Source organism: Electrophorus electricus, chromosome 14 (assembly GCF_013358815.1).
Source record: "Electrophorus electricus isolate fEleEle1 chromosome 14, fEleEle1.pri, whole genome shotgun sequence".
In the NCBI taxonomy this organism is placed as follows: domain Eukaryota; kingdom Metazoa; phylum Chordata; class Actinopteri; order Gymnotiformes; family Gymnotidae; genus Electrophorus; species Electrophorus electricus.
In genome coordinates this window covers 13,237,269-13,265,000 of record NC_049548.1, presented here as the reverse complement: position 1 = coordinate 13,265,000, position 27,732 = coordinate 13,237,269, and the positions used below count along the sequence as shown (strand labels likewise).

General features: G+C 42.8%; 1 protein-coding gene across 4 annotated transcripts in view; it reads right to left on the bottom strand.

Annotated features, from left to right (window-relative positions):
* Positions 1–8,075: 8,075 nt before the first annotated feature.
* The window catches only part of dock1 (dedicator of cytokinesis 1), a 184,064-nt gene continuing 164,407 nt past the window's right edge, over positions 8,076–27,732 (bottom strand). For all 4 annotated transcript variants that reach the window (XM_035533660.1, XM_035533661.1, XM_035533662.1 and 1 more), the window contains 8 exons: positions 26,566–26,742; positions 25,489–25,572; positions 17,632–17,769; positions 16,628–16,773; positions 14,675–14,873; positions 13,013–13,178; positions 11,934–12,085; positions 8,076–10,505 (listed from right to left, as the gene is read on the bottom strand). In XM_035533660.1, the coding sequence (XP_035389553.1) occupies positions 10,410–10,505; positions 11,934–12,085; positions 13,013–13,178; positions 14,675–14,873; positions 16,628–16,773; positions 17,632–17,769; positions 25,489–25,572; positions 26,566–26,742 (1,158 nt within the window). In that variant the 3' untranslated portion in view covers positions 8,076–10,409. The remainder of the gene's footprint in view (positions 10,506–11,933; positions 12,086–13,012; positions 13,179–14,674; positions 14,874–16,627; positions 16,774–17,631; positions 17,770–25,488; positions 25,573–26,565; positions 26,743–27,732) is intronic.

The following is a 27,732-nucleotide window of genomic DNA, read 5'->3' as shown; positions in this document are numbered from 1 at the left end:
ATATTGCTTCAGGCAAAAAGCCAGCGAGAGATCCTTCACACTTCAGAAGCTTCCATAAAGGTTGGGTAATGTTAAGTTGTGATGATTATGGAGGCCAAGCAAGGCCTTTGAATTCATAACGTGGTGACTGTTTGCCCTGAACAGGCATTCAATCTAATGTGACTCAACTGTGTAATTCCCCTTGGAATGATGATTTCCTTACAGTAATTCATAGTTAATATGCCTCATCATGTCACTTTTCTGTTGTTTTATATCTGGATATTCCGCAGTTTCACTTTGGAATTGAATTTAGTGTAATCAGATCCAAAGATTCTTGACTGACAGAACTAAAACATACCTTACATTTAGCTCTTAGTTATTCTCCAACATATCTTTTGGTTTAAAAAAAGAAAAAAAGAAAAAAGAAAGAGCCAATAGTCAAAAAGTTTCAGTTGGAAACGTCACAAGCATGGATGAGTAAAAGGCTCTCTATATACAGGTCCCCCACTAGATACATTTATAGTGAAAGAAAAGTCAAGAGGTTTATATGAGTTGTATAAATACCATCCCATATTTAATCTGCTTTGTATGCACTCCAGCAATCTGACCTAATTGCACTATGAAGCACACCTATATATTTACTTACATATGAGTTTCTGTCTGTAAGAATTAATTATTGGAAAATGCAGTGCTGCAAACCTGTGAAATCTGCAGCTTTTACAACAGATGTCATACGGTAGGACATGACATAAAAAGTTGCAAAATCTCAAGAGTGAGAGCCAGTGGAGTGAGTCAAGTCTTTATATATCGAAATAGACGGGCTAACATTGACCTGGACAATGTGTTCCAGAACCTGAGACTGCTGTTTATACAATCATATCTTAGCTAGACTAACAGTTTTCATTAGGCTAAGAGCAGACCACTGGGGTGCATGTCAAGCTAGGTCTTTATCCCATTAGTTAACTTCATGAAGAATAATTCACTTACAGGTGTGTGTGTGTGTGTGTGTGTTTGGGTATTAATAGATATCCTATTGATGGGTATCTTTAATCATTCTATGAGTAAATGACAAAGCTCTTTTGTAACTTGCTCTGGATGAGAGCTTCTTCAAAATGCCATAAATGTAAGTGTAACCTTGCTAATACCTAGTTACAGTGGAGAGCACCTAGACTCGACTGAGGATAGCTGGAGAAAGGTGGATCTGGGCACGTACCTGCTACCTTCACAGTCATGAAATCTCGAGACAGTATACAGGACCAGTAAAGGTGTTTGTTTTCACCAGAAAGAGAGATCAGAATGATAGAAAGTCTTGCAGAGTTCATCCCAGACCCTGACCGTTTGGGCTGCTGGCTTATATTCACCTGGAAATTTAATTCCTACAGTCAGTCTGCTGTATCAGGCTGAAGTGGACTACAGGGTTTGGGGGGCTTAGCTGAGCAGTTTGCTTTTGCGAAGGGCTCGACATTTTGAACAGCTGTGATGTAATAAGAGGGATGAATGCTACCACTTTCCTATCCAAGGTTCCCGAAAACATCTTTGTGTTAACTGACAAAATGATTACAGTGATGTGTGCTTTCTCATATTACAGCTATAATCCACCATAGTGGGATCAGAGTACACGACCAGTATGTGGGGAGTATGTCTGAGTGGGGCGTTTCAGAATATGTGCGTGTTTTTGTAGGAATGAAAGTCCTGGGGAAGAAATGCTTCTCGGAATCATTTACATTCACTGCCAGTCCTTGCATATGATGATGGTTGCCAAGGCAACCACTCACAGGAGCTAATTCAACAGTACAGCAAGTTCTCCACCACAACAGATGCAAAGTGTTTATAAAGCAATACAGGAAAGTCATCCACTATCAAGTTTCTAGAAGTTACTCTTTAGACCAAGGATAACGGGACGATTCCACTCACTGTAGTTCTCCATGACGATGCTTCCAGCCCAGGATTTGGGGAACAGTGAGTTATATATTCTCCCAGAAGACGCTGAAATCTATTAGGAATCCAGTAGTCAAATCTCAGTTATGCTGCCAGGGCTGTGGCTCCCCCTTGTGTCCAATATGGGGGCTGCAGTCTGTAGCTTCTTATACTCAGCAATAGCTGTAAACTTTACAAATTCACCCAAAAGATTGTAAAAAACATATGGTGTGTGTAAAATGGGTTTAAATGGAGTTGTGTGGATAAAAACATTTACATAATTTTAATTATTTGTTGAGGACATGGCTCCTCCACACATTCATGTGGGATGTGATCTGGGATGCACTATATAGATTAAAAACAAACAAACAAAACAATGACATCACTCATTTTACATTCAGCTAGCAGCACCCACTACTTAAAACATCTTCCCACGTGTCTGATCATGATCCACTGGGCTTCTTAGCGCTAGTGTTTGCAGGCCATTAGACATCATCCTGCAAACAGAGTTGATTGGAAAGTTTCGCATGGACAACCAGAATCTAATTAATTATTCATTCATATATTCTCATTTATTTGCATAGCTGAGGGAATGTTAGTGATGCTACACAGACCAGCGCTCATGTTTAATTCCAGAGTGAGTGGGGATTTAGAACAAGCATGTAGATCAACGAGAGCCACAGAAACGAATGCAGTTTACGCATGTGTGGGTGGAATTTACACAAAATTAGGTTATCAGAGTTTTTAAATGAACCTGTACATCATTGGCATATGCCAAAGCTATACTGGACCAGTATAAAATTCAACAATGTTTGGGATTATCCTGCTGTCATTCTCCTCTGGTGCAGGTGTTTATGATTTATGCATGTTCTCCATAAGTGGTTCATATTGGTGTACAGTCAAATTCTCCTCCCTTTTCTAATAAGCATTTTAATGTCTGCAGCACTTGCTTGGCACAACATATTACACCATACAACACTGCTCGATAAGGCTATTCATGAGGTATGATTACTCAGGAACACTTTAGCTATGCCCATACAATGTAGGAATTGTTTTTATAATTCTGCATGCATAACCATGTCTGTCTGTTTGTCCACTGCTATAGTTCATTCAATGTGGAAGAAGCACTTTCATAAGTCTTGTAGATGGCAGCAGGAACACTTTGCTGTTAAGGGGCATCAATTAGCATTTAACTAACTAACTAACTAACTAAATAAATAAATAAATACATAGTAGCATAATTTCAGTATTTCTTTTGGAGTTTTACCATCATGTGTAGTGCTGAGCATTGTATAGTAAACTGACTGGAAATGCTCTTTGCCTTTGAACCCAGGGATTTGTATGTGAATGACTGCTACCATCAGAGAGAGATCAACATCTGGGGTGAGAGTAAACCACCAAACACCTTAACAAATGTTTTTGGTTTACTGTAACATCCAGGACGACGTTAGAAGACAATTAAAACAGTTAATAAAAGATTTATTGATCTACACACATTGTCAAACGTGTGCATTTTCATGCCGATAAAACATGACGTGTGTAAATTTTGTGCTCATATGTCCAGAGTGTGTGACAGACAGATGAGATAGCAAGAGATTTAGAGTTAGAGAGTCACAGATGCATATATTGTCTGCTGATCAGATATGGGGATAAGAGGGAAATATTCACTGCATGCTTAAATCTGATTTAGGGTTGCTGTAGAGCTCCCCTCTAGGGGCAACTGAGGATTAAGGGCCTTGCTCAGGGTCCCAACAGTGGCAACTTGCCGGGACTTGAACCGGCAACCTTCCAACTACAAGTCAAGTACCTTAAACACTAAGCTACCACTGCCCACAGATTAGTGGGGATGTTCTCCAAAATCACTAAAATGCTGTCAATTTTTGCTTCTTCTTATCCCCAAGTAACTGAACTACAACTTCCCAATAAAGAGGAGCAAGTCCAATTTTCTCTGCCTCTCTCACTCACACGCACACACACACACACACACGCACGCACGCACACACACACACACACACACACGCACGCGCACGCACACGCACACGCACACGCACACGCACACACACACGCTCATCTATGTTAAATTGAGCATGTCCAAGTAGCTCCACCATTGGTCAATGTGTAGTCTATAAACCAGCCGCCCATCGCACCAATTAATTCAGAGGAATAAACAATTAACAGCAGTTAAGATGTGTCTGACTGAACTGGATAGAGGAACATGAGGTAACTCAGTAAAAGGCTTCAGACGAACAGTTGACAAACAGTTTATGCTGAATAAGAACTTTTGGGGATTACGGATTTTAAAAGAATAAATCAAGCAAAAAAAAAAAAGTTACTACAACTGGCATCTCCCTTGACATCAGCACAGAGAACTCGGGTCTCTCTGTTCAGATTCTGATCATTGACAGAAAGGAGTCCGGCTCAACAGAGATCAGGCCTGAACTAGGACACACAGCAGTGCAAAATGCATGTGAACGGCTGCGATTCATTATACAAGAGAGGCGTTAGAACAGAAACAATTCTCACTTTAAGTAGCCGAACAAATGAAAGCGTGTCAGGGGGAAATGAATGTACACACAACACATTGCAGAAGGCATGTGATAAATGACAGCCCCACGCAGCACATAGTAAATACATTTCAGGGCGAGAGAGGGACGAGAGTAAGGAGAGAGTCCGGGAGAGCAACAGAATGAGACGGATCAAGAGAGATGGTTGAATCTTTTTGCAAATTAATTTCATTAAGGCAGGGGGAGCATAATGCAAAGGCATCTGCAGCCTCCTGCTGAACAGCGGTGAGATCACAAGAGGCAGCGGACCAGACTTTCTTTAACAGTACAGGAAAGACGCTCACTGTGACACACAAACACAGCCTGATGATGAATCAGTGTGCATTTTAAGGGAAATCTGACAAAGTCAGTTTCAGCAAGTCCATATGCATGGCTCTTCTGCTCAGAGGCAGCAGCACCTGGCGCAGCTGGACCACGAACCTCTCACGTCCCCTCCTGAGCAGCAATCTGAACTAGTTGGAAATTGGAGTTCTTGAAGCCCAGAGACTTATAGCCAAGCTAATTGTTTCCACAGTGCTGGGGCCACTTGCCTGATCAATGAGTTGGAGGGTGGTCATTGATTAGTGATTACTGGGCTGAGTTTATAAACCAGGGAGTTTTTTTTTTTCCCCTGCACATCCATCTATCTGGCAGGATTTCCTAATGGCGTGCTGATTTATTTCAATTAAAGAATATATTAAGCTTAATTAGTTCAGTGATTTGCTTAAAATGTGTAAAAAAAAAAACAAAAAAACAACAACCCAGATCAATCAAGCTTTTATTTGTTTACGGGTCCTTAGGGTGCAGCCATTCAAATAAACAGCAGGGCAGAATTACTCCTAACTGCTGGCATGCAGGTTCGTGGTCCAGCTGCGCCATGTGCTGCTGCCTCTGGGCAGAGGAAGAGTGCATATGGACTTGCTGAAACTGGCTTTGTCAAATTTCCCCAGATGCACATTTAGTGCAGGTTCTAGGCTAAAAATGAACTTCTCTGGAAATGACTTTTTTCAAAGTACACATTCGTTCAGTGTCTAATCCCTGTATATAGATAACCCGCCCATACATTTTTTTGCTATGGAAATGGCAGTGCAGTGATGCAACAATGGTGCATTACTTCCACACAAGTGTGTGAAAGTCGTGGGTGTAGTTCGTCATTTCTGCAGGATCATACCAGAACACGGTGATCCTGCTCCAGGTAAAATGACTAGATATAATGGGCAAGCACTGCCTCTGATGCATCAAAGAGGCGAGGAAGGGGAAACGGGGAAGGCGAGGGCAGGGCAGCCATTACTGGGCACAGACATCAAAATCCCTGCAGCATGCAGGAACCCTCCTTCAGTGCAGCTGTGGCAGCGTCGCGACTGTGTCTTTAGACCTAATGAAGTGTCTGATAAGGGAGGGGGAGGGAATAAGACGAGTGAAATAAAATAAGAAGGTAAACCACGATTAGCACCACGTGACCAACAGTAGAACCATTATCAGTGTTGCACTGTGCTTTGAAGCATTACTCGCATGTTGCGCTGTGCTTGGACGCATTACTCGCATGTTGCGCTGTGCTTGGACGCATTACTCGCATGTTGCGCTGTGCTTGGACGCATTACTCGCATGTTGTGCTGTGCTTTGAAGCATTACTCGCATGTTGCACTGAAGCAAGGTACACACAGCCTGCCATTCCATACAGAAGGGAAGAGTCCCAAAAGGAAATGTGGATCCTAGAGTACCCAATACTGCACACAGAGAGCATCCAGACAACAGATCACAAACACAAACTCAGTGCACAGCCATCAGGGCAAAACTGACACCACAAGCTCCATGACCAGCGATGCCACTTTCACTGTTTAACGTTTAGCAATTAGCATGCTTAGAAGATGGTACCACAATTTGCCAGATGGATACCCATCTGTGCTCCCCTCTCAAACACGGTCAGAAACAGAATGCGGTTTGCCCATGTAGTTCTCTTTTGCAGATGTAAACAGAAACTAATGCAAACTTTTCTCATCATTCACGGAACAAAAACTAGACTTCACATTTCCCCCCCCCCCCAAAAAAAACAAAAACGAACAAAACAACTAAAAAGTCCATTATGTCGGTAGCATTTCAAATAAATGTTATATCTGCCAAAGCAATTCATTATATGTAATATTAAATTACAACTACAGGCGGGGAGAAAGCAAACAAAAATTAAAACGCAGAGATGGACAGCAGGTAATCCCTGCCCCACCAGCCAGTATCTCAGTGTAGTGATGCAGTTTTCATTGCTGATCCAGGGAGTCCATCACATCGATCTGTAAATGCTGAGGATATGAGGGCTGCCTCTATAGACGTGGTGCTCTGCAAACCAAAACAGCGAGGATGAAAGTGGAGGAGGCCATAGTGCCATAGACCCTTGAAAGCCTGGCACAGGGCCACAGCAAGCCCCATCTGGAGCACGAGAGGCAGTTCTGCTGGGGTCTGACTGATCACTGGTAATATTAATATCAGTGAGCCAACTCAATTACAGCAGTCATACAGATTATGCCATCTTTATTACAGAAATACAGAAGAGCACAAAAGAACGTGGATTTGCTATACACACACAGTATAGGATACCATATTGTGAAAGGGTGACTAGAGTCACTTATATGTCAAAAGCTTACTGGAAGAACTCATTTCTCATGAAAAGATTGTCAGAATACCATCTCCCGTACTATTATTTTTCAACTTCCAAAATAAAATGACACATCAATTTAGTGCAGAAAGCACGGAGATGCTGGTCATTTATGTGTGATGATTTGATCTGGATCCAGTCATGCACTCTCCTTTAATCACAGAACGTTCTGGTGGAGGTGTGGGGGGGGGCGTGAGTGAACAGAGAAAGAGGGATTCCATTTCAATTTAGCTCACGAACACTTCTGGACGAACACACGAGTGTATTAAAATCAGGATGGCACTGGGCAATTCACATAAAAGCGTTATGGTAATCTCAAAGGAAGCGAGTGAAGGCCCTGACAAGAGCTTTGAGTGGGCCACCCCGGAGAAATCAGACAGGCCACTGCATCGCCATCTAGAGTCCAGCACCTGCAGGTGTGAAGGAAGTCTCTCTTCACTAGGGTAAGGAGTCAGCTCTGTGCCCAGTAACTGATGTGATTAGCCTCAACACCAAGCTCTAGACACCAGCCAACCACTCACTATTTTTGGCCTTTCAAAACTGCCATGTCACAAATCCACTCAAGCTAAAAATAAGCAAATAAATGAAGCCTTTTGCCATGTTTTTGGTATTAATATGTATTTATATGTATTCTGTATTTAATTAGCTACATCTTGCCATGCCATTAACACCTATTGACAGTAAAATGGAATGCATTACCCTATGCTATCCACCACATACACCAAGACCACCACAAGGAATCACCATGTCACAGTTACCCTGTTTCAGGTCTGCTATTACCTCATGTTTAGTCTTTGTGGTCCAGTACTGTGTGTCTCGCAAAGCAGTTTTTTCCTGCAGTTCTTCCTCCAAATGGCTTCAGATAAAGCAGTTACAATACAATCAAGCCAGACATCTCTAAATCCCCTGGAATGCTTATAATGGAACAAATTAGATACAATTTCAATGTCTGCTGTAATTACAGCTAAAGAGTTGAGGCAACAAATTAATGAACTTTAAATGTTTTTAATAACCATTGGAATGAATAAATTACATTTATGATCTTCAAATTTAGAAGATTTCGTGTGCGCAGGCCCTCCTGTTTGAATATCTGTGTCTCTGGAGAGCTTGTACGCTATTTTATGGTGCGCTATGACGCTGCCCAGTGAAGACATGATCACAAAAGGCCCCCCAGACTTGGAGACAAATGCCTCACACACTCGCACTAAAAATCCATTAAGCTGTAAGTTATTGTAATTGTGGTGTGACATCATTAGGTTGATGATTGATGCTTATTAAGAGAAGCCTGTTTTTTTTTTTAGTTTTAATTTTTATTTGTTTTAATGAATGAGCTCTTCACACTTGGTCCTCTAAAACCAGGGAACTATGCATGAAAAAAGCTGGGATTTATGTATTGTTCTCTCAGTAGAAATGTGAATACCCTCAAAATTAGGCTCTGCACTTTAACCTTACTGTTTCATTTGAAATTCAGTGTACTTGAGCGCACATAGGGGAGGGAGGGCGTGAATAAATAATGCTTTTGTCTCCACACAACAGATTATGGTTCTTCAGTCCAGTAATAACATTAACACCCCCCCCCCCCCATTTGCTGCAGTCTGAAAACACTTCAGCCCATTTTCCAAACAAAACATCAAACCAGAAAAGTAAGTTATCTGAAAGCAGGCTTCCTCCCTGTGTTCACCCTGAACGGCAACATTCTACACATAGGAGACACTATGCTAACTAACTACAATTTCAACTAGTACTCCAGTTTTTTCGCTATTATATTAATATTCCTTATACATTATTCTGGAAAGTTTTGCAGATAATTGTGCTTAAGTGTGGTGTTTCTGATAACTGTGCTTAACTGTCTCCAGTAACTGCTTAATTTTCATTTGGCACAAATTTTGTTGCTCTGGTGTAATTTTGCTGGAAAATGAACATTAACTCTGCATTGTTGAGTTAATTGTTGGTCTCACAAGCCTGGATCCCAAATCATGGGAAAGATGCAAGCCGAACTGACATGGCCACCCACATTCTGAGACTCTTCATGAAAACCCTCCTAAGATGAGGAAACCAAAACAACAATTTCAGAACAGACTTCTAAATTCCTACCCTTCATATACAAGTGCAATTGTAAGGGATCCGTGGCATCTCCTATTTAAGCAGACAGCAGCGGTAAAGCAGCTGGTCACTGGGGCAAGTTTGCAGAGAAGGAGAATACCGTCAAACTAGCGACTGCACTCTGAGTCCAGGCCATGCGAGAGCAACACCTGGACTGATTTACCACACACTGGAGCCGGCGCACCCACACAGCCCCGACAGGCATGTTTAAAAATGTATACATCGAGTTTATTTAAGTCAGTAGTGAATTTGGAACAGTCAATGCTGATGAAATCCAAGGTTACAGCATTACAAATTCTATACAATGATAGTACAGTGGGAGTTAGTTGTGTACAGTCCAAATAAACAAAAACAAAACAAAAGGAGAGGAAAAAAAATACCCATATATTCAACAAAGGGTACTTCCACAGAAGTACACAGAAGTACTATACAGTCCCTGTCAATGGGGATGCTAAACAGCCCTTTTTGGATAAAAATGCCAGTTAATTTGATGCACTGTTAATACAAAAATGATAAAATTAACTTACAAAAAAAGACAAATAAAGATGAAAAATGAAAATAATCATATATACAAACATCTGTACATATATATGTTTATATATTGAGGAAAAAGGTCATCACTTATAGCAAAGTGAAAACAGTAAGGATGATGTAACTATCTCTCAGCTTTGGAAAGTGGTTTGAGCTGGCCACATACGGTCATAAAGAAAAGAGAAAAAAATCAAAAAGCTAAGACTCAATAAATCTAGACATCTCAACTAGAACAGCAGAATGGTGTAAAATTGAAAGGAAATTCTGGTATACTCGGTTGACAAATTGGGCAGAACCTGTGTATTCTGGAACTGTGTCCATCAAGGCCTGATTTGCTTACGGCAGCCACATGCTTTATAAAACCATTTCATTTTACAGGCCTGCAGAAGGGTGAAATAGATCAGATATTGAACCTAGCACTGACACCTGGGTGGAGACTTTTACTAACGATGAGTGAAAGGGAGCGCACAAGACAGAGAGAGAGAGAGAGAGGGAAAGAGAGAGATAGATACCCTGGACAGACCAGTTCTGTCAGTATGAAGGTTAGGAGGGAGCTAAGATGAACTCTTCATTTTGTCATGCTGTCAGAGAGAGTGACTTAGAATCACCCGAGCCCAGACTCTGGGGAGAAGCATTGAAGTTTCTGTCGGCTGTCAATCTGCCGTTACGCTGCCGTTTCACCATGACACTCACTGGACAATCCCAGAATCGATGGAGGTCTGCTTACGCGTGGTCTTTGGAGGCGGAGGTGGGGGGGTCTTACTCGGCAACGGTGGGGGCAGATGCTGGAGAGAAGAGAAGGTGAAAAATTGAGCAAAAGCATGAGAGTGGGCGAGAGAGTAAGTGCTCCATGAACATCAAAGAATGACCATTTAATTTCTAACACCATACCTGCTGTCTCAGAGGTATTTAAAAGAACAGTGTTCTTCATACCAGCCCATTAAAAACATCTTACTTTAAATGAGAATAATTGCTGTCTTGCTGTAAAGCGGCAGGCTAAGTGAACCCCAGAGAGGATCAGCAGACAGCTGAAATTCCAAAGGTCCACAGTAGCTGGACCACGAACAATTACATGCGCCTGTTGGCGATCGAACACAGACTAAAGTCCTGGGGTTCATTAAACACACTTTCCCTAGCCAAGGTTTAAAAACACAAAGTAAGTATTGGTATATAAGCAACAGCAGCAAGACAACAGACAACCTCTTAAAAAAAAAAAAAAAAAAAGCATGTGACAGCCTCTTTGTTACCTGAGCACATATGCTTACTGCCACATAACATGTTCAAGGAGTGTGTGCATGCATGTCCGTGCAATTTCTGGATTAAGCTCGCACAGCTTAATCCTAATTATGGAGAGAGCGTGACAGCTGTCAGATTTAAACCTCTCTCTGCAGGTCTACGCCACACGGCACAACAACCATCAGGTACAACACATTGAGCAATGCAGGTATGAAAACAGCTGGTCATCAGCGTGTGTATGCGTGTGTCTTACCACTGCGAGATACGTGTGTATATGTGCACCAAACGGCAGCAATCAATCCAAGGCTAATGCTGGAAACATATTAGCTGGCAATGAATTTAGAAAATCGGACTAATTTATCCCCAAGGCCCAGGATGAAGCAGAACACTTAAAGAGTGATGCACAAGCCAAGAGAGAGAAATGGACCAGGGTATAACTATGGGCAGGAAATGGTTGTGAAGGGGTGGGTCAGTTGTTGCCAGATATGAATACTTTCCACACAAGAGAGTGGTGCATCTTAATAAAGGAGAGCAGTGGTAAGGAATGACAGATGAACACACTGAAATGGGGAGGAATAGTTAGGCCAGAAAAAGTGTAAAGAGATTAAAATGAACCAAGTCTCTTACGGATGTTAAAGAATCAGAGTGAAAGAAAAACTCATTTATTCATTTCTGCTCTCCGGCCACCCACGTGCTGGGCAGGTATAGGAATGAAGTCTGTGTAAGAATAAGTGTTCTCAGCCCATCACAGAGGAGACAAAGGTCAGGGGCATACTTCCTGTGACTGGCCTTGTCAAACCTGTCCCACTTCACATTATTTTGCATTTTTTTTTTAGAAAAACATGTAAAAAAAAAAAAAATCAGTTAATGTTATTTAATGTTATTATTTTCAGTAATAACTAAGTTGTGCATGTGAGTCATATTGTGTGTGTGTGTGTGTGTGTGCGCAAGACAGGGAGCATGAGTGTGTGTTTTACCCGCTGATGGGGAGGAGGGGGAGGAGGGGTGGTTGGGCTGCCTAGCTCTGGGTTTTCCATCAGGTTTCCATAGTCACCCATACTGCTTTTAATTGGCAGAGGGGGTGGAGTCTCACCCTTGTCTCCATAGCCCATGCCATTCAGCTCTAAATCTGCAAATAATCAACAGAGCACTGCTGAGACTCAATGTGAGGAGTGTCATTTAGCATCAAATTACCAGGTAATTTAGTATTATATTACAAAGGTATATAGGACACAAAAATATATCTAAATGTAAAATAAAATGTTATGTTAATATGTTCTCACATATTAGAAGAGTCAATCACATGTTTCACACATGTAAAATGAAGTACTTTATTATTGTGTGATCAGATCTATGCATATCATTTTAAAGACTTTATTAAAACAAAGTATGGTTTTAAAAAACAGTCTAAACACTCGGCAGAGAGGACAGGAGTCCCACTGAAACCTTAGGGCATGGATGATGACACACAGAGCAACTCCTAGATGTTCAGACTGGGGACTGTGTGTGTGCACTGAGGGGGATGTGCTAGAATCCTTCAGAGGAAGAGAGAGCAGAGGAGAACTCTGAGCTTTTGGGAATATTTCACTTTGTCTCGACTGCACAGCACTTCACTAACTGGGGAAGCTCCTTCCGAGATGTACTTGAAACAGAAACATGCTAGACTTCTGCATATAGAGACACGCAAAAAAATTCACATGATGTAAATTTGGTTTGATTCAGAGTGTTGATGCTGCCCTTGATCAAAGTCTAATTAGAATTTAGCTTGCTGTTGTTTAGTGTGACTGTTGTCATTTAAGTAAAAATGGAAAAATTCTGTGAACAACTATATGGCTACATCTAAACTCTATTCTTGTGATGTTTGACTGTTGCATTAGATTTTTGTCAAATGCATATGATGTAATCACTAGTATATTGATTGTGCATCTGTCAGTCTCTCCATCTCTCTGTCTAAAAATGGAATAGAAAGAGAGCAAGAGAGAGAGAGAGAGAGAGACAGTATGTGAGACAGAGGTGTGCAGCCCTGCTGCAGGTAGTCGAGGGACGTGTTACACACTGGAGGAAGACAGCGTGCTGAACGAGAGCTTGACCCTCGGGGTGATGGGCGGAGGGACGGATGGAGGTGTCTGAGAAGCAGCAGGGCCCGGGGACACAGAGAGCCTCTTCTCTCCCATTATGTTCATCACCTGACTCTTTGGCCTCTGGGGCCGCAGTGGACTGATCTGGAAACAGAGACAAGAGGGTAGAGATCACACTCAAATTACAATCATGCACTGGCATTAATGATCCATGTTACAGTAGAGAGAGGAAAATACAGTGGGTTCGCTTAGGCATGTTGATTCTCGTTATTTTTCACATGCTAGGGAAAATGGCAGTACATTCTATCATAACCCTAGTATTATTCCATTTACTTGAAGATGAAATCAAGTTCATCACATCGCAGTACTTCTACCTGTCCTGGTGATATAGGAGTCAGGAAATGAAAAACAGAATAATCTCACTACTGGGCGGCTTTACCACTGATCCGAAAGCAGGAGGAGAAATGCATGTAATATGGAGCTACTGCAGAGCTAAGAAGAGATGATGGTCAACAAAGCAGGTCAGTGTACAGCCATGTGTGTTTGGAAGCAGCGAAAGAGTCAGCAGAGGGTTCACTGCTCGGAGCTCACTGCTGCTGTAAGGTTTCACTGCAGCATACACACCATGGGGCAGTCACTCTGGTCAAGATGGCTCTCAGACTAAAATCAGGGAAGTCACACCCATGTGGTATTAAATGGGAACAAAATCCCTGGATTGAAATTGCACAAGTTTAAAGAGCCCCTATCATGGAAATCTAGATTTCCCTCACTTTATTGAAATAAAAGAATTTGGAAGTAATATGTAAATTTTGCTAGTTTCAAACTCCGTTCACTCATCCAGTCCTTACAGTTCATATATGGTATTGAAGCTGCAAAAATGGCCCGTTTTGAAATCGTTTTCTGATTTCACAAGAACAATCTTACATTGCAGTTCTCAGGAGCTTTTCAGACTTTTGGATTAGGCACAATACAGAGCAGCCAATCAAAACAGAGCTCATTTATCTTAAATCCATCTTAAAGGCGAAGTAACAGCCTGTTTTAGGGATAAAGAGGTTCAAAATGGAAGTGTAAAAATTAAGTACGACACAACGTGCACATCAAGGAAAAATATAACAAAAGAAAAGATGCAGGATACGGGCCCTTTAGGAGATTTGTGATGGATTGTAAAATATAAATTGAAGGGGAAAGAAGTTGCCAGAGACATTAACAGGACAGACTGATAATACGGCGAAACATTTAAAGTCTCTGCAACGATGTGGAACGGCCTGGCATAATGAATGGAGCACGGAGAACTCGCTCAGGAAGGAAGGCATGCTGCTCTCTCCAAACAAACCAGGACCACACATTACTATAGCACTGTCGGCAGACAGGAGATTACTCAATAAGGTTAGCAGGTGCTTTTAGCTGCTCATTATGGACTTTGTTCTATGTGTGTTTTGCACTTGCCATTTTCCACAGCAATAGCCATGTTATGTTGCATAAAAGATGCATTAAAAAATAACTCAATTACTGTCGGTTTTATTTTTTGCCAAAGGCCAAATAGAAAACTGAACGCCAGTGTGTATTTACTAATGAAGCTGGAGGGGAGTGTGTAATAGACTGTGTTTGTGGGCACAGTGTGTGTGTGTGTTTTCTCTCACCGTCTCTGACAGAATGACCGCCTCTGCAGGCTGCGCGGGGACGTCGGCGGTCTTCAGCTCCTTGTCAAAGATCTCCTGGTGCTTGCTGTTCCTCTTCTCTTTCTTCTTCTCCTTCCTGTCCTTCTCGGGCTCGTCGCGGTCCAGCTTGTCCTGAGACTTGAAGTGCTGCTTCTTTGGCAGGAGAGGCTCCAGGGCGAAGCTGGCAGGGGGCGGCGGCAGAGCAAGCGGGCAGACGAGAAAGAGGCAAGAGAAGAAGAAAGGTGGAGGGAAGGGGAGACGGAGGAACGGAGAAAAGAGGGAGGAAATGTGAAGAGGGGGAAAAGAGATAAGAACGACGGACATGGGAGAAGGAACGACAGAAAGCAGAGGAAGAAAACAGTTTGAGTGTGGGGGGGAGTAGACGCACGAGAGGGAAGCGAGGGATGGAGGAGGTTAGAAGAGTTGAGGACACATTAATATCACACAGACACGTCTAGAAAATGGAAAGCAAATGGGAAATGTGACACTGACATTTGGTCTGGGGCCTACAGAGAATGCTTTAAATAGAAGTATGCAATACACAGACATGGAGTGTCTCAGCAACCTAACACTTATGCATCTATCGCCATGTTTGATTCCTTTTTAAAAAAAAAAATGTTAAAAAGTGTGTTTCTTTCATGGAATCATTTGTCAATATCTTTACTTATATCTACACTATTCCAAACTATTTTGAGGAATTCTCTTTGCATTGATGTAGATGTCGTCTTCACAGGGAGACGATCTGAACTGTGAGGGTTACATGCAACTCATTCAAAGAAAGAAGCCAGTAAATTCTGAAGGCCTGAATTTAGACCTCATTAGACCAAGAAACATCTAACAGCATCAACATCACACATGACTTATAAGATAAGATAAGATGCATATACTGTCTGTACTTTCAGAAATTCAAGTATTCGGTTGTTCCTTTTGCGGAAAAGAATCTCCGTGGTCCACAGTGAAAGTGTCCTGATATCTCTGTTATTACTAGTGCAGTGCATTACCAACTTAATACAATAAAAAAGTGCTCTCAGACATTATGCTTGTGTGATTTCAAAAGCAACCTCATTATCAAGAGATTTTAAAGCACCCCTGTAAAAAAAAAAAAAAAAGGAATCAAAACTCCACATAAATACCTAAGTGACAGGCAGCCTGAGAGTCCAGAATCACTGTGTCTTTCAGCATTATACACTTGCTGGACAAAAGGAAGTCTAAGTCCAAGTCCTAGACACACAACACTGCCTCTCATAATTGGTATTTGTGCTTGCGCCGGTTGGAACGATCAAGCTGCTTCAACCAGACGGATTAACTGATCAAATGAAAGAGCATGTGGTGTGATGCCCTTTGCAATTAAACAGCAATAGAGGGCATCGTTGATGAGATCGTGCTGGCCAAACGCACGTTAATTAAACCTCCAGGCTGGCATCACGATGCCTGCTATGCAGGACTGGCACAAACCTCTTAATATGTTGGGTGCACAAGAGCACACACGCACCCCCAAACCTTCCTTAATCACGCTCATAGGTACAAATGTATACAGACTCGCGTGCGTACATGCGTGAGCACACACTCAAAACCAGTCTGATTAGGTCAATGCATTTTCCCTCTTCTGAATGACCCCTTTTAGAGACATCTCTGTTCATACAGAGCACTCATTCATTGATTAGTTCATAACAGGCTTGGCAGTACATTTAGAAGAGCAGCTCTCTGTTTATGATGACCTCACCTATTGAGGGGAATTATGTGGAGTAGCTGCTTGAAAGATCTTTATGACAGCAATGATGGAATATTCTCTCCCACCTGGCTAACGCTGCTTTGCGCGAGTCTGATCAGGGCCTGATGTGTGAAGACCCTGTGTGATCAAGTGGCGATATGGAGTGTCTGGGCAGGTGCGAGAGTGTGTGTGTGTGTGTGTGTGTGTGTGTGCGCGCGCTGTACCCGTCTGATCCTGGCCTGGATGGTGAAGTGTCTGATGACATGGAAGTGACGGAGGCGATGGACAGCGGCCTCTGGGATGATGGCATGGTGAAGGAACGCACCATGGACCGTGGCCGAGAGCCGCGCCTCTCATCAGTCAGCGGAGGCTAGAAAACATGCACACACACACACCGGCGTCCTTGAAGTGGCACTTGAGCGCACATTCATCACATACACTGTCCACATGAGCTGCCTCCCCAGCAGCTGGTCAGTGACCACCTGCACTTTAAGCTTCAGGCACTGGTGATCAATGCTAGTCATCTCCATACCTGCTCCCTCTGAACCCCAGCCTCTACTCAGCTTACTAATTCTTCTCCCCCAACCATGTTGTTGTCAAGTTCTCAGCTTAAGAGTGGAGATGTAAGGAGAGGCTGCGTGGTAGGTTCGGCTTCGTTCAGAAAGGGTCAGGGGGCAGTGAGGTACACGACAGAAGGAATGGGGCATCGGGCAGGATCCAGGAGAAGGAAACGCCAAGGAGCGCAGATTTAACTTTCAGAACCATAAAATGTCTAGATGGGAAAATTAGTAAATTTGTACAAATTAAACATCACTGACACATGCCTAATAGTTAACTGACACTCTTGGGAAGCCTTTATTTTTATAGCATTTATAATTGCATAGAGCTGAAAAACAAGTCTCAATTTGACAGAAAGGGTTCAACCCCAGCACACAAAAGCAAACACAGGTGCTGACCAGTAAAGTTGAGCCGCTGTAGTTTGTCTCTGCTGCAGCAGGACTAAAAACAAGTCTATTAATCAGCAGTTTCTAAAAGCAGCTTACGATGACATCACCCAGAGTTAGGCCAATAATACTTCACTTTTTGGCAAGCAGTATATAGCCTGAAATTATGAAGCAAAACAGCAATTCTTTCAGCGAGCTCAATTTATGCGAGTGACTGAAGTGGTGTTGTGTCGCAGGACAAGGACCACTGCAGTTTATTAGAGTTAATTTGGTTGAGCTCTTACCAACGTTTTAACGCCATACTGCTTTTCCACCTTCTCCTTCAGCTGTCTGAAACATGCCTCTAGGCGATCGTGAAACGGTCGCAGTGCCTCAGTCACCTTCTCCCCATGGATGCGCACACCATCAGCCAGGTATGGGATCTGAGAAACACGGAGACAGACAGACATGCAGACATATATATTACACACAGACACAGACACACAGACACAGACACACACATCACACACACAGACACACAGACATTGCATTACCAATAATATTACTGCAGGCTAATGACAGTCAGCATTACTACTAATATTACTGCAGGCTAATGACAGTCAGCATTACTACTAATATTACTGCAGGCTAATGACAGTCAGCATTACTACTAATATTACTGCAGGCTAATGACAGTCAGCATTACTACTAATATTACTGCAGGCTAATGACAGTCAGCATTACTACTAATATTACTGCAGGCTAATGACAGTCAGCATTACTACTAATATTACTGCAGGCTAATGACAGTCAGCATTACTACTAATATTACTGCAGGCTAATGACAGTCAGCATTACTACTAATATTACTGCAGGCTAATGACAGTCAGCATTACTAATATTACTACAGGCTAATGACAGTCAGCATTACTACTAATATTACTACAGGCTAATGACAGTCAGCATTACTACTAATATTACTACAGGCTAATGACAGTCAGCATTACTAATAATATTACTACAGGCTAATGACAGTCAGCATTACTACTAATATTACTACAGGCTAATGACAGTCAGCATTACTACTAATATTACTGCAGGCTAATGACAGTCAGCATTACTACTAATATTACTGCAGGCTAATGACAGTCAGCATTACTACTAATATTACTGCAGGCTAATGACAGTCAGCATTACTACTAATATTACTGCAGGCTAATGACAGTCAGCATTACTACTAATATTACTACAGGCTAATGACAGTCAGCATTACTACTAATATTACTGCAGGCTAATGACAGTCAGCATTACTACTAATATTACTACAGGCTAATGACAGTCAGCATTACTACTAATATTACTACAGGCTAATGACAGTCAGCATTACTACTAATATTACTGCAGGCTAATGACAGTCAGCATTACTACTAATATTACTACAGGCTAATGACAGTCAGCATTACTACTAATATTACTACAGGCTAATGACAGTCAGCATTACTAATAATATTACTACAGGCTAATGACAGTCAGCATTACTACTAATATTACTACAGGCTAATGACAGTCATTACAGTCTCGCATTGCCAGAGTCTCCATGGAGAGTCTGTTTATCATGGCCATGTACTGCCTACTGCAAGAAGAGGCGGTTTGACTGACAAGCAAAGTGTCCGAGCCTGTTTGTGGCATTTTGGCATGACACATAGGAGGCAATCTTGAATACAAGGAGTCATAACATAACATAAGTCCCTCGGGCAAACAGAAGTATATGTCGGCTCAGTTGGATGCAGGACGTTCAGCACCTATAACAGCGATAAAACAGTTGGAAAGGTGTTCACAGTAAATGCTGGTCCTTGCCATTTTTCTCTATTTCTTAGTGCCCACAAGCAATTTGGGAATTGCGAATACAATATTAAGTTGCCTAGGCACCATGTCAACGTCAATCTCTTCCATTTTTCTCCATGCAAGCCACAGCTATGCCATTGTCTGTGAGGTATTTCACTTGATTCTCTATAATTGACAAAAGGGGACACACACCCAATAAAATCGGACGTGTTGAAAACCCTGGTAGCTGTTCACAGAGTTGGCTATGCTGGAAATATAAAGCTTTTCCCATAGCCTGCTGGCATACAAGCAGTGTCTTTTTCATAACTTATAACTAACTGCTTTAAGCAAAACACTTCAATTAATAATGAGATTCCATGGACTTCACAAACCTTTTTCTGTCCCATGGATATATCTTGCTCTAAAAGGCTCTTTTTCCCTCAGTATGCATTGACTAAGGTTGAACTTACTTGGAACAACAAAACTTTGATTCCTGTCGGACCAGTGTATATATGCAGAATTGTAGATAACCAAAATGCAACTGGCAGAATCCTAACAGTGTGGCCAGGTTAACGCACTGTAGATATCTCCCTCTTTGTGTGGGCAGAGGATCTGTGGCTGAGACTACTAGCATTATTACTACCAGGTAAAAACAGAGTATTTTTTCTACAGATAAAGATACTACAAAGACAACAATTATGACTGAGTAATTGAGGGTTATGGGCCTTACTCAGGGGCCCATCAGTGGCAACTTTGCAGTGGTGAGCCTTGAACCAGCAACCTTCTGATTACAAGTCAAGTACCTTAACCACTGAGCTAGCACTGCCCTGCTCTACTACATATAACTACATATAGTGAGTATTATTAGTATTACTAGTAATTAATACTAGTAGTAGTATTACTAGTATTAATACTATAGGCTAAAGACATGCACATGTAGTTTCATCAGGAGCTAATGCAGCAATGATAGGATGACCTTTCTAAACTATACTAAGAGACAGACAGGCAACTGTGTTTGTAACATATTCCTTTCCTTTAAAGAGGTCTGTTGTCTGCAGTAATGCAGATTCAGGAGCTCAGAGATCAGATGAATCTTTTAGCAGAACACTGTGTTTCAGTACTAACAAACCTGAACCTTATCTCATGAACACTCGCAAAGCTTGCACTAAGACTAAACAGTGCTTAATTAGTGCGATTAAAAGAACAGGAGAAATGAGGAAAAGTGCAAAAGACCTTCTGGGTGGATACCGAACGACACTGCCTGCCTATTGCCTCTAATCTAGAACTGGGTGGAGACAGAACAGCACTGCCTGCCTACTGCCTCTAATCTAGAACTGGGTGGAGACAGAACAGCACTGCCTGCCTACTGCCTCTAATCTAGAACTGGGTGGAGACAGAACAGCACTGCCTGTCTATTGAGCGCAACCTGAAGCTCCAGCACTGATAACCTTAAACTCCAACCCCAACCGCACAGCATCAAGGCTCTCGCAGCGAGCGTTAAAACGCACCCATGTAAAAACCTTGAGGGTTTAAGGGCAAATGTTTGCTCCATTATAAGCTCTCTCCCACTCCTCTCCTTGGGTAAGAGACTTTTACAAAGTGGGAGTGCTTCTCAGTGAAATAAATAACAAAAGCACTCTTAGAATTTGCTTTTTGAGTATAAAAGTGGTCAAGTCTGTGAAATCAGAGACAGTGTGTGTGTGTGTGTGTGTGTGTGTGTGTGTGTGTGTGTGTGTGTGTGTGTGTGTGTGTGTGTGTTTGTGTGTGTCTCTTAGCAATACAGAGCGAAGCGCAAACCGTATTACTATGGATTTAGTACAAGGCTTTATCTGGAAGCATCAATCAAATAAAACGTATTGCACTTTCTGCTGAGCTTGAAAGAGTCGATTTCTCACCTAAACAGCCTCCTCAGGTTCACAAACAACAGCATTTATAAGAAACAGAGTCCTGCAGTGTGTGGAATCATAGTTAACACAAGCACATATATACACAGAGTTCGACAACACTGACCAGCGCACCCACAAACCCTCATACACGCACATGCAAGGACACACTGCAGCATGGCTCTGCATAATATTTACCCAAACTTCAAAGAAGCATGAGTAAAGTGACAGGGATTCTAAAATCCTAGCTTGAGGCTATCACAGGCAACACCAGACTCCATCATGCATCACTTGCAGCTAACGCAATCAACTGCAATCGGCGACCTCATCAAGCCCCAACGGAGATCCTGACATTATTACATGGGACTCGGAGCCCTACATCAAACATACAGGCAGAAGCGTCCTGCTCCTGCTTGAAATACTGCCTGGATCTTAAACCCAACTGCTGGAGAGGGTCGTTTCAAACATCATTTCTATGACGCTAAAGACGTCTCTTCAGGTGATCTGTGCTATTACAGTGTGCTATGAATTCAGTTTGAACTTTAACAACACGGAACTGCTCTGTGCCATTATAAAGCCAAAAAGACTTAAACCCGCTTAAAAAGCAACTCGAGTGATCATTCAGCCCGGAGTGAACTGAGAGGAAGGCGAAGGCTTAGAGAGCAAACCCGAGCTGTAAAGGACAGCACCTGAACGCCAAAGAGCTTGATAAAGTGAAGCAGGATTTCCCCTTAGCTCTGCTCCTACTCCACCACAGGGGGTGAAAGAGAGGGCAGAGAGCGAGAGAAGGCATGAGAGAGAGAGAGAGAGAGAGAAAGAGAGAGCGAGTGAGCATGAGAGAGAAAGAACATAGCAAGAACTCTGGGAGCCAGCGCAAGAAATGGAAGGTGAGAAAGACCTAAACTGAGGGTGTGACAAAGAAAAAGCGTCTCCAGGGAAACCCAGGCCTTTATATAGCAAGCTGACTGACAGATGTGTGACGCTCTAGAGAGGTGGCATGGCAACAGGACTCACAGGGTGACTGACTGAACAGCTCAGGGGACTGCACAGCGCACACAGATGCAGACGTGTACAAACACACACAGGCTTCGTAACCATCACTTTTGGGCAAAGTGAAGTTAAAATTTAGGAAATAGCCTTGTTTTTTTTCAGAGGGGGCAAACACAATTCTACCCGCAGATGGAGTGTACGTGGTCTAGCCTGAGGAAATCCCAGCTTTAACAGCCGGAGACATTTCATCCTGTCTATTGTTCTAGCTTCCAGACCTGATGTCATAGCCTTTGTCTGTCTTCAGTACAGCCACATTACTTTGCCTACGTTTGAGTAAACAAAAGGAAGTCGAGGGGCACACACACACAGACGCGCACACACAAACGAACGCAAGAGCACATGAACAGAACATAAAACACGCACACAAACAGCCACATCCCACCCAGTGTAGTTAAATGTGAAGGAGGTATATGCAGGCAGGTCAGAGTAACCTAAACAGCAGGCAGCAAAGGAAACTCCCGACACAAAGCTGCAATCTAACGGCTAGTGCAGACTGTTAGACAAGTTTGGATGGAATTTAAGTACCTTGGTTACCATCTCCACGGAGAGGAGAGAACATTCTGAGCCACCTAATAGTTGACTTCAAAGTACCGATTCTTAATTGTGAATTATTCATTCATTCACGGCACATCACTTCTAGTCCACCAACTATCCATGACATCACTGTGTAATGGAAAAGGCTCGCACATTTCTGTCCCTTTCTCCTGAAGCCAGGCAGTGAGAAACAAGCGCCGAGAGTGGAGGAGCACAGATCGCGCAGCATGAGAAAGCCGTCAGTGATGCGTGGCGCTGGTAAAATACGCTTCTGTCATGCACACTTGGGCCTCCGTGTTCGCAAAAGCAATTTGAAGTGAAGGATCCCACAGTGCTAAACGCAGGGAGAGGGAGAATAAGAGCACATAGAGCGGCACACACATTTGAGTCTGGTTTACTGAGGAAATAACCAGGCTGCGTGAGGCACACTACACCAGTCTTTTCCACACGCATGCTACTACACGTGAACAGGGTGCTAGTGGAGTCTTCTGTCTCATTTTGTAAAGATGTGCTACGTAAGTAAATGAAACATAGCCAATTATGACCCTTAAAATTAAAACAAATGTAAAAAAAATCAAATAATCATATAAATTATCATGATTAGCAGTAAACATCATGAGACTCAGAATGCAGTCATAATCCAAGTCTCTGGTCTGCTCACTCTTACTCAATCATTTTAAACATGCAAAATTCCTTACTTCAAACATTTCCATGAAACAGACATCCCCCTACACACACACACACACACACACACACACACACACACACACACACACACACACACACACAAATATGTATGTATTAATAGTGACAGTAATCCAAGAAACCACATCTATAACCTGCTGAGCAGCACATCCTCTCTCAAATTTACTGAGGATCTTAAAAGCCTCCACATGGGTACCCAAGCTGTTTCTCCACCCGTGCCCCATCTGATAGAGCTTTGCTAGTCTGCTCACCACTGCCCCATCTGATAGAGCTTTGCTAGTCTGCTCACCACTGCCCCATCTGATAGAGCTTTGCTAGTCTGCTCACCACTGCCCCTCTGATAGAGCTTTGCTAGTCTGCTCACCACTGCCCCATCTGATAGAGCTTTGCTAGTCTGCTCACCACTGCCCCATCTGATAGAGCTTTGCTAGTCTGCTCACCACTGCCCCATCTGATAGAGCTTTGCTAGTCTGCTCACCACTGCCCCTCTGATAGAGCTGTGCTAGTCTGCTCACCACTGCCCCTCTGATAGAGCTGTGCTAGTCTGCTCACCACTGCCCCTCTGATAGAGCTGTGCTAGTCTGCTCACCACTGCCCCTCTGATAGAGCTTTGCTAGTCTGCTCACCACTGTCCCTCTGATAGAGCTTTGCTAGTCTGCTCACCACTGCCCCTCTGATAGAGCTGTGCTAGTCTGCTCACAACTGCCCGTCTGGTAAAGCTGCAGTTGATTGCTTACCACTTCATAAAATGTCCTCTGCACATCATTTCCTTTCCCTGCATGTCTGTTAAAGACAAGTCCTTCAGACACTATTACACATTGTGGAGAGTAGAGCGAAGTGTATATGACGTGTGCCCTACCTGCACAAGGGGAAAGCTTACAGTATCAATAATCACTCATTACTCTCAAACAGACCTGCACAAGCATGGATAGACACATGGATAGACACATGCACGCACGCACATGCATACGCATGCACGCACACACACAATGTTTAAAACTTGTTAAAACTACCAGAAGAAAACTATTTTAAGTGTACTTTTTTGTAGATTTCAGACATATGCATTCAAATCCAATCCAGACTACACTGTCTGAAGATTTTATAAAACTTAGTACGAACGCCCTATACCCAGCTCAGACTACAGCAGAGCGCTGATCTCATATAACTGCTGAGAAACTCTTAATGAAGACTTATTTATAGTAAAGGAGCAGTGCTGGTGTCTTCCTGGTTGTCTTGAGTTTAAGGATAATGGCATACGTACAAACACACACACACACACACACACACACACACACACACACACACACACACACACACACACACACACACTTTACAGTAGCAAGTGTGAACACAAATACTGTTGTGCAATATGCACACACAAGCAAGAATGTTACATACACGGGTGTTCACAGACCAGAACTGAAGGAGGAAAAGTCATTTTGCCTAACCAGATTACAGACGGTCTGACAGCTGCGGTCCACCCAGTTTCTCTGGACCAGAGTGCCGGGCCACAGGAGAGCAGCGCCCCCACTTGGTGTACACACTTACACTCAGAATATTTACAGACAGGTCCATTCAGAAAGGACGCATTCTTGTGCATTTGTACAAACGAAGCTTGTAACCCTAAATACAGACCCAAGAAATCTCACAGCTTGAGTGAACAGACTGAGCAAGGCCAGGGCCGTTTTGTTCTGCCTTTCTTAAGTGGATCAGGAGCGGTGCTGCAGTACAGAGGGCAAGCCGACCCAGGCCTGACTGATCTCATCACACCCTGCTGGACGGAGGGAGGGTCTCCAGCTCCTGCTGACCTAAGCTACTATGCAACCAGAAGCAGAGACTAGCAGACATGACCCTTAGAAAAGGTTTGAAAAAAAAAGATATCTGAATAGCAAAATACTCTAAAAAATATTACAATTATTGCTAATTTTTACAATTATAACACTGAAACGAGTAACCGTGTAGAGAGAAATGTGCTGGGGAACCAAATGTCTGATGAAGACAAATGCATGCTCGCTAACAGTGTATCTGGCAGGGTGACAGCTTCAGCGTAAACTGGTTCCAGAAGCTCCCTTTGGCCTTCAGCCGTCAGGTGCTGTTGAAGCACACCTGGCTGGGGGACAGTCTGACGCAGGACCCTGAGTAGTAACGAGGGTGTGGAGGACCTACCTGCCATGCAATCAGGTCCTTCAGTTTGTCGATCTTCTCCTGGTCCTCAGGGTGCTCCTGGATGTACCTCTCTGTGAAAAATGCCTGGGGGGGTCGAAATCACATCACTAAGGTTTTCATTCAGGATGACATGAATACAGTAAAGTACAAAATACATAAGCACTGATGTATTTGCCCTTTAACTCCTCACCTCCTCAACCCCATAATGTTTAGAGCAAACAACAAAACTGAAGACAAAACATGCTGATCAAGGTGCACTAATTTAAATACAGTGTGACCTGTGAGTGCATTCTGCAAATGGAAGGCAGTAAAATGTAAATCATTATTTTAAAAAAAGCATATTTAATTATTGCAAGGATCGATAGGGCAGGCATACTGTCTGTTTTTCCTCATTATCTACAAATGGAGAGACTGAACTCAACTGAGCTCCAAATTCAGACAAACACATTAACTTGAGTGCGGTTTCATTGCATTTTGTATAATAAAGAGAGGCTTGTGTGCGTGTGTGTGTGTGGGGGGTGTTGAGGGCAGAGAGAGACAGAACAAGAGCAAAAGAGCGATAGAGTGAGAGAAAGAGAAAGTGTAAATAGTCGTAGGAGTGCTCAGTGTGCCCTGTGATGCTTGCTTGATTGCACTTTACTTATTGTTTTTTCTTCATTTGATTCCTACAACATTTGAGTCATGGGATTTTCCTCCCTTAGGGTACATCACACAGAGCTGGTTCATCATGCAGGCAGCTGCCTCTTAAGCTGATCTCATACCCATTCACAGCCTAAGCAAATTATTTAGATATTGCTGCGCTAATTAAGATGATAATTAAATAATTCTTGCAGTGCTAGAGCGTGGTTATTAGCTTTTAGATCCCTGTTACAGTACTTAATTTTGATTATGACTAAATGACGAAACATTCTGTGCAACAGCATACTTGTCCTGTCCCTCATCACTAAGCGTGTAACAGCAGTTATGGAAAAATAGGCTGCAAGGTGAGCCAGAAGAAATTACAGGAGCCATTAGCAAAGCTGTTTGGCTTAGCAGAAGCAGGCGTGCCTTTTTCAGTCCTTAATAAGGTTCTCTCACCTTCTCATAATTAGCAAAGCCACCCATGACTGCAGGGTCAACGATGCCGTTGAGGAGCATGGAGAGGGGGTTGATGGGTAGGTTGGGGTCATTGAGATGACGCTGGACCATGTTGTTGATCTTCTCATTGGTCAGCTGCATGGTCTCAATAGCGTTCTCCAGAGGGCTGATTTCCTCCTATACAGAGAGAGTATTTATAGTCAGAGTCACTGTACTGGCACACCAGGTTGTAGCAAACATCAGCATCAATTAATACATAATAAAGCATACATACAATCTGTATAATTTACAACTTAAACTCCTCTGATACGCCTCCGTTTAATTGGCTGTGAGAAATGTAGCAATTCCCTTTGAACAGCTAAAAAAAACAAAACAAAACTTCACTACCCATCCAATCTGATAGGGGTTTAAGGAGCTAATCCTAGCTCATGGTCTTTTACTGCAGGGAGCAGCTTTTTGCCTACAGGTCGTCTGTTACTCATCGTCTGGCTGTGGGAAAGATTTCACACTACGCTGTGACAGACTGACGGCAGGATTCTAAAAAAATCTGTCTGTTCCTGGCTACAGCACACAGCTCCACAAATAGCTAATGAACGGGACAACATGAGGATGGTGGAAATAAACAACATCTGAATATCTACAGAAATATACCAAAACACAGATGCGAGAGAGAGAGAGAATGTTTGTGTTCGCCTGAGTGAGCAAAAATCAACTGAGAAAAAAAGAGCTCAAATTTGGTATCAGATGAAGGGACTTGTGTTAACTGTGTTAGCTCATCAGATGAGGAGACTTGTGTTAGCTCACTGTGGAGTATTAAATACGTTAGAACGGACTGCTGCAGTTCTGTATTGAAAAATACTTGAGTAATAATTTACTGTATACTGGAATTATTCATACAAATCTCACAGTTAATCAGATGAGGAAACTTGTGTTAGCTGTGTTAGCTCATCAGGTGAGGGGACTTGTGTTAGCTGTGTTAGCTCATCAGGTGAGGGGACTTGTGTTCGCTGTGTTAGCTCATCAGGTGAGGGGACTTGTGTTCGCTGTGTTAGCTCATCAGGTGAGGGGACTTGTGTTCGCTGTGTTAGCTCATCAGGTGAGGGGACTTGTGTTCGCTGTGTTAGCTCATCAGGTGAGGGGACTTGTGTTCGCTGTGTTAGCTCATCA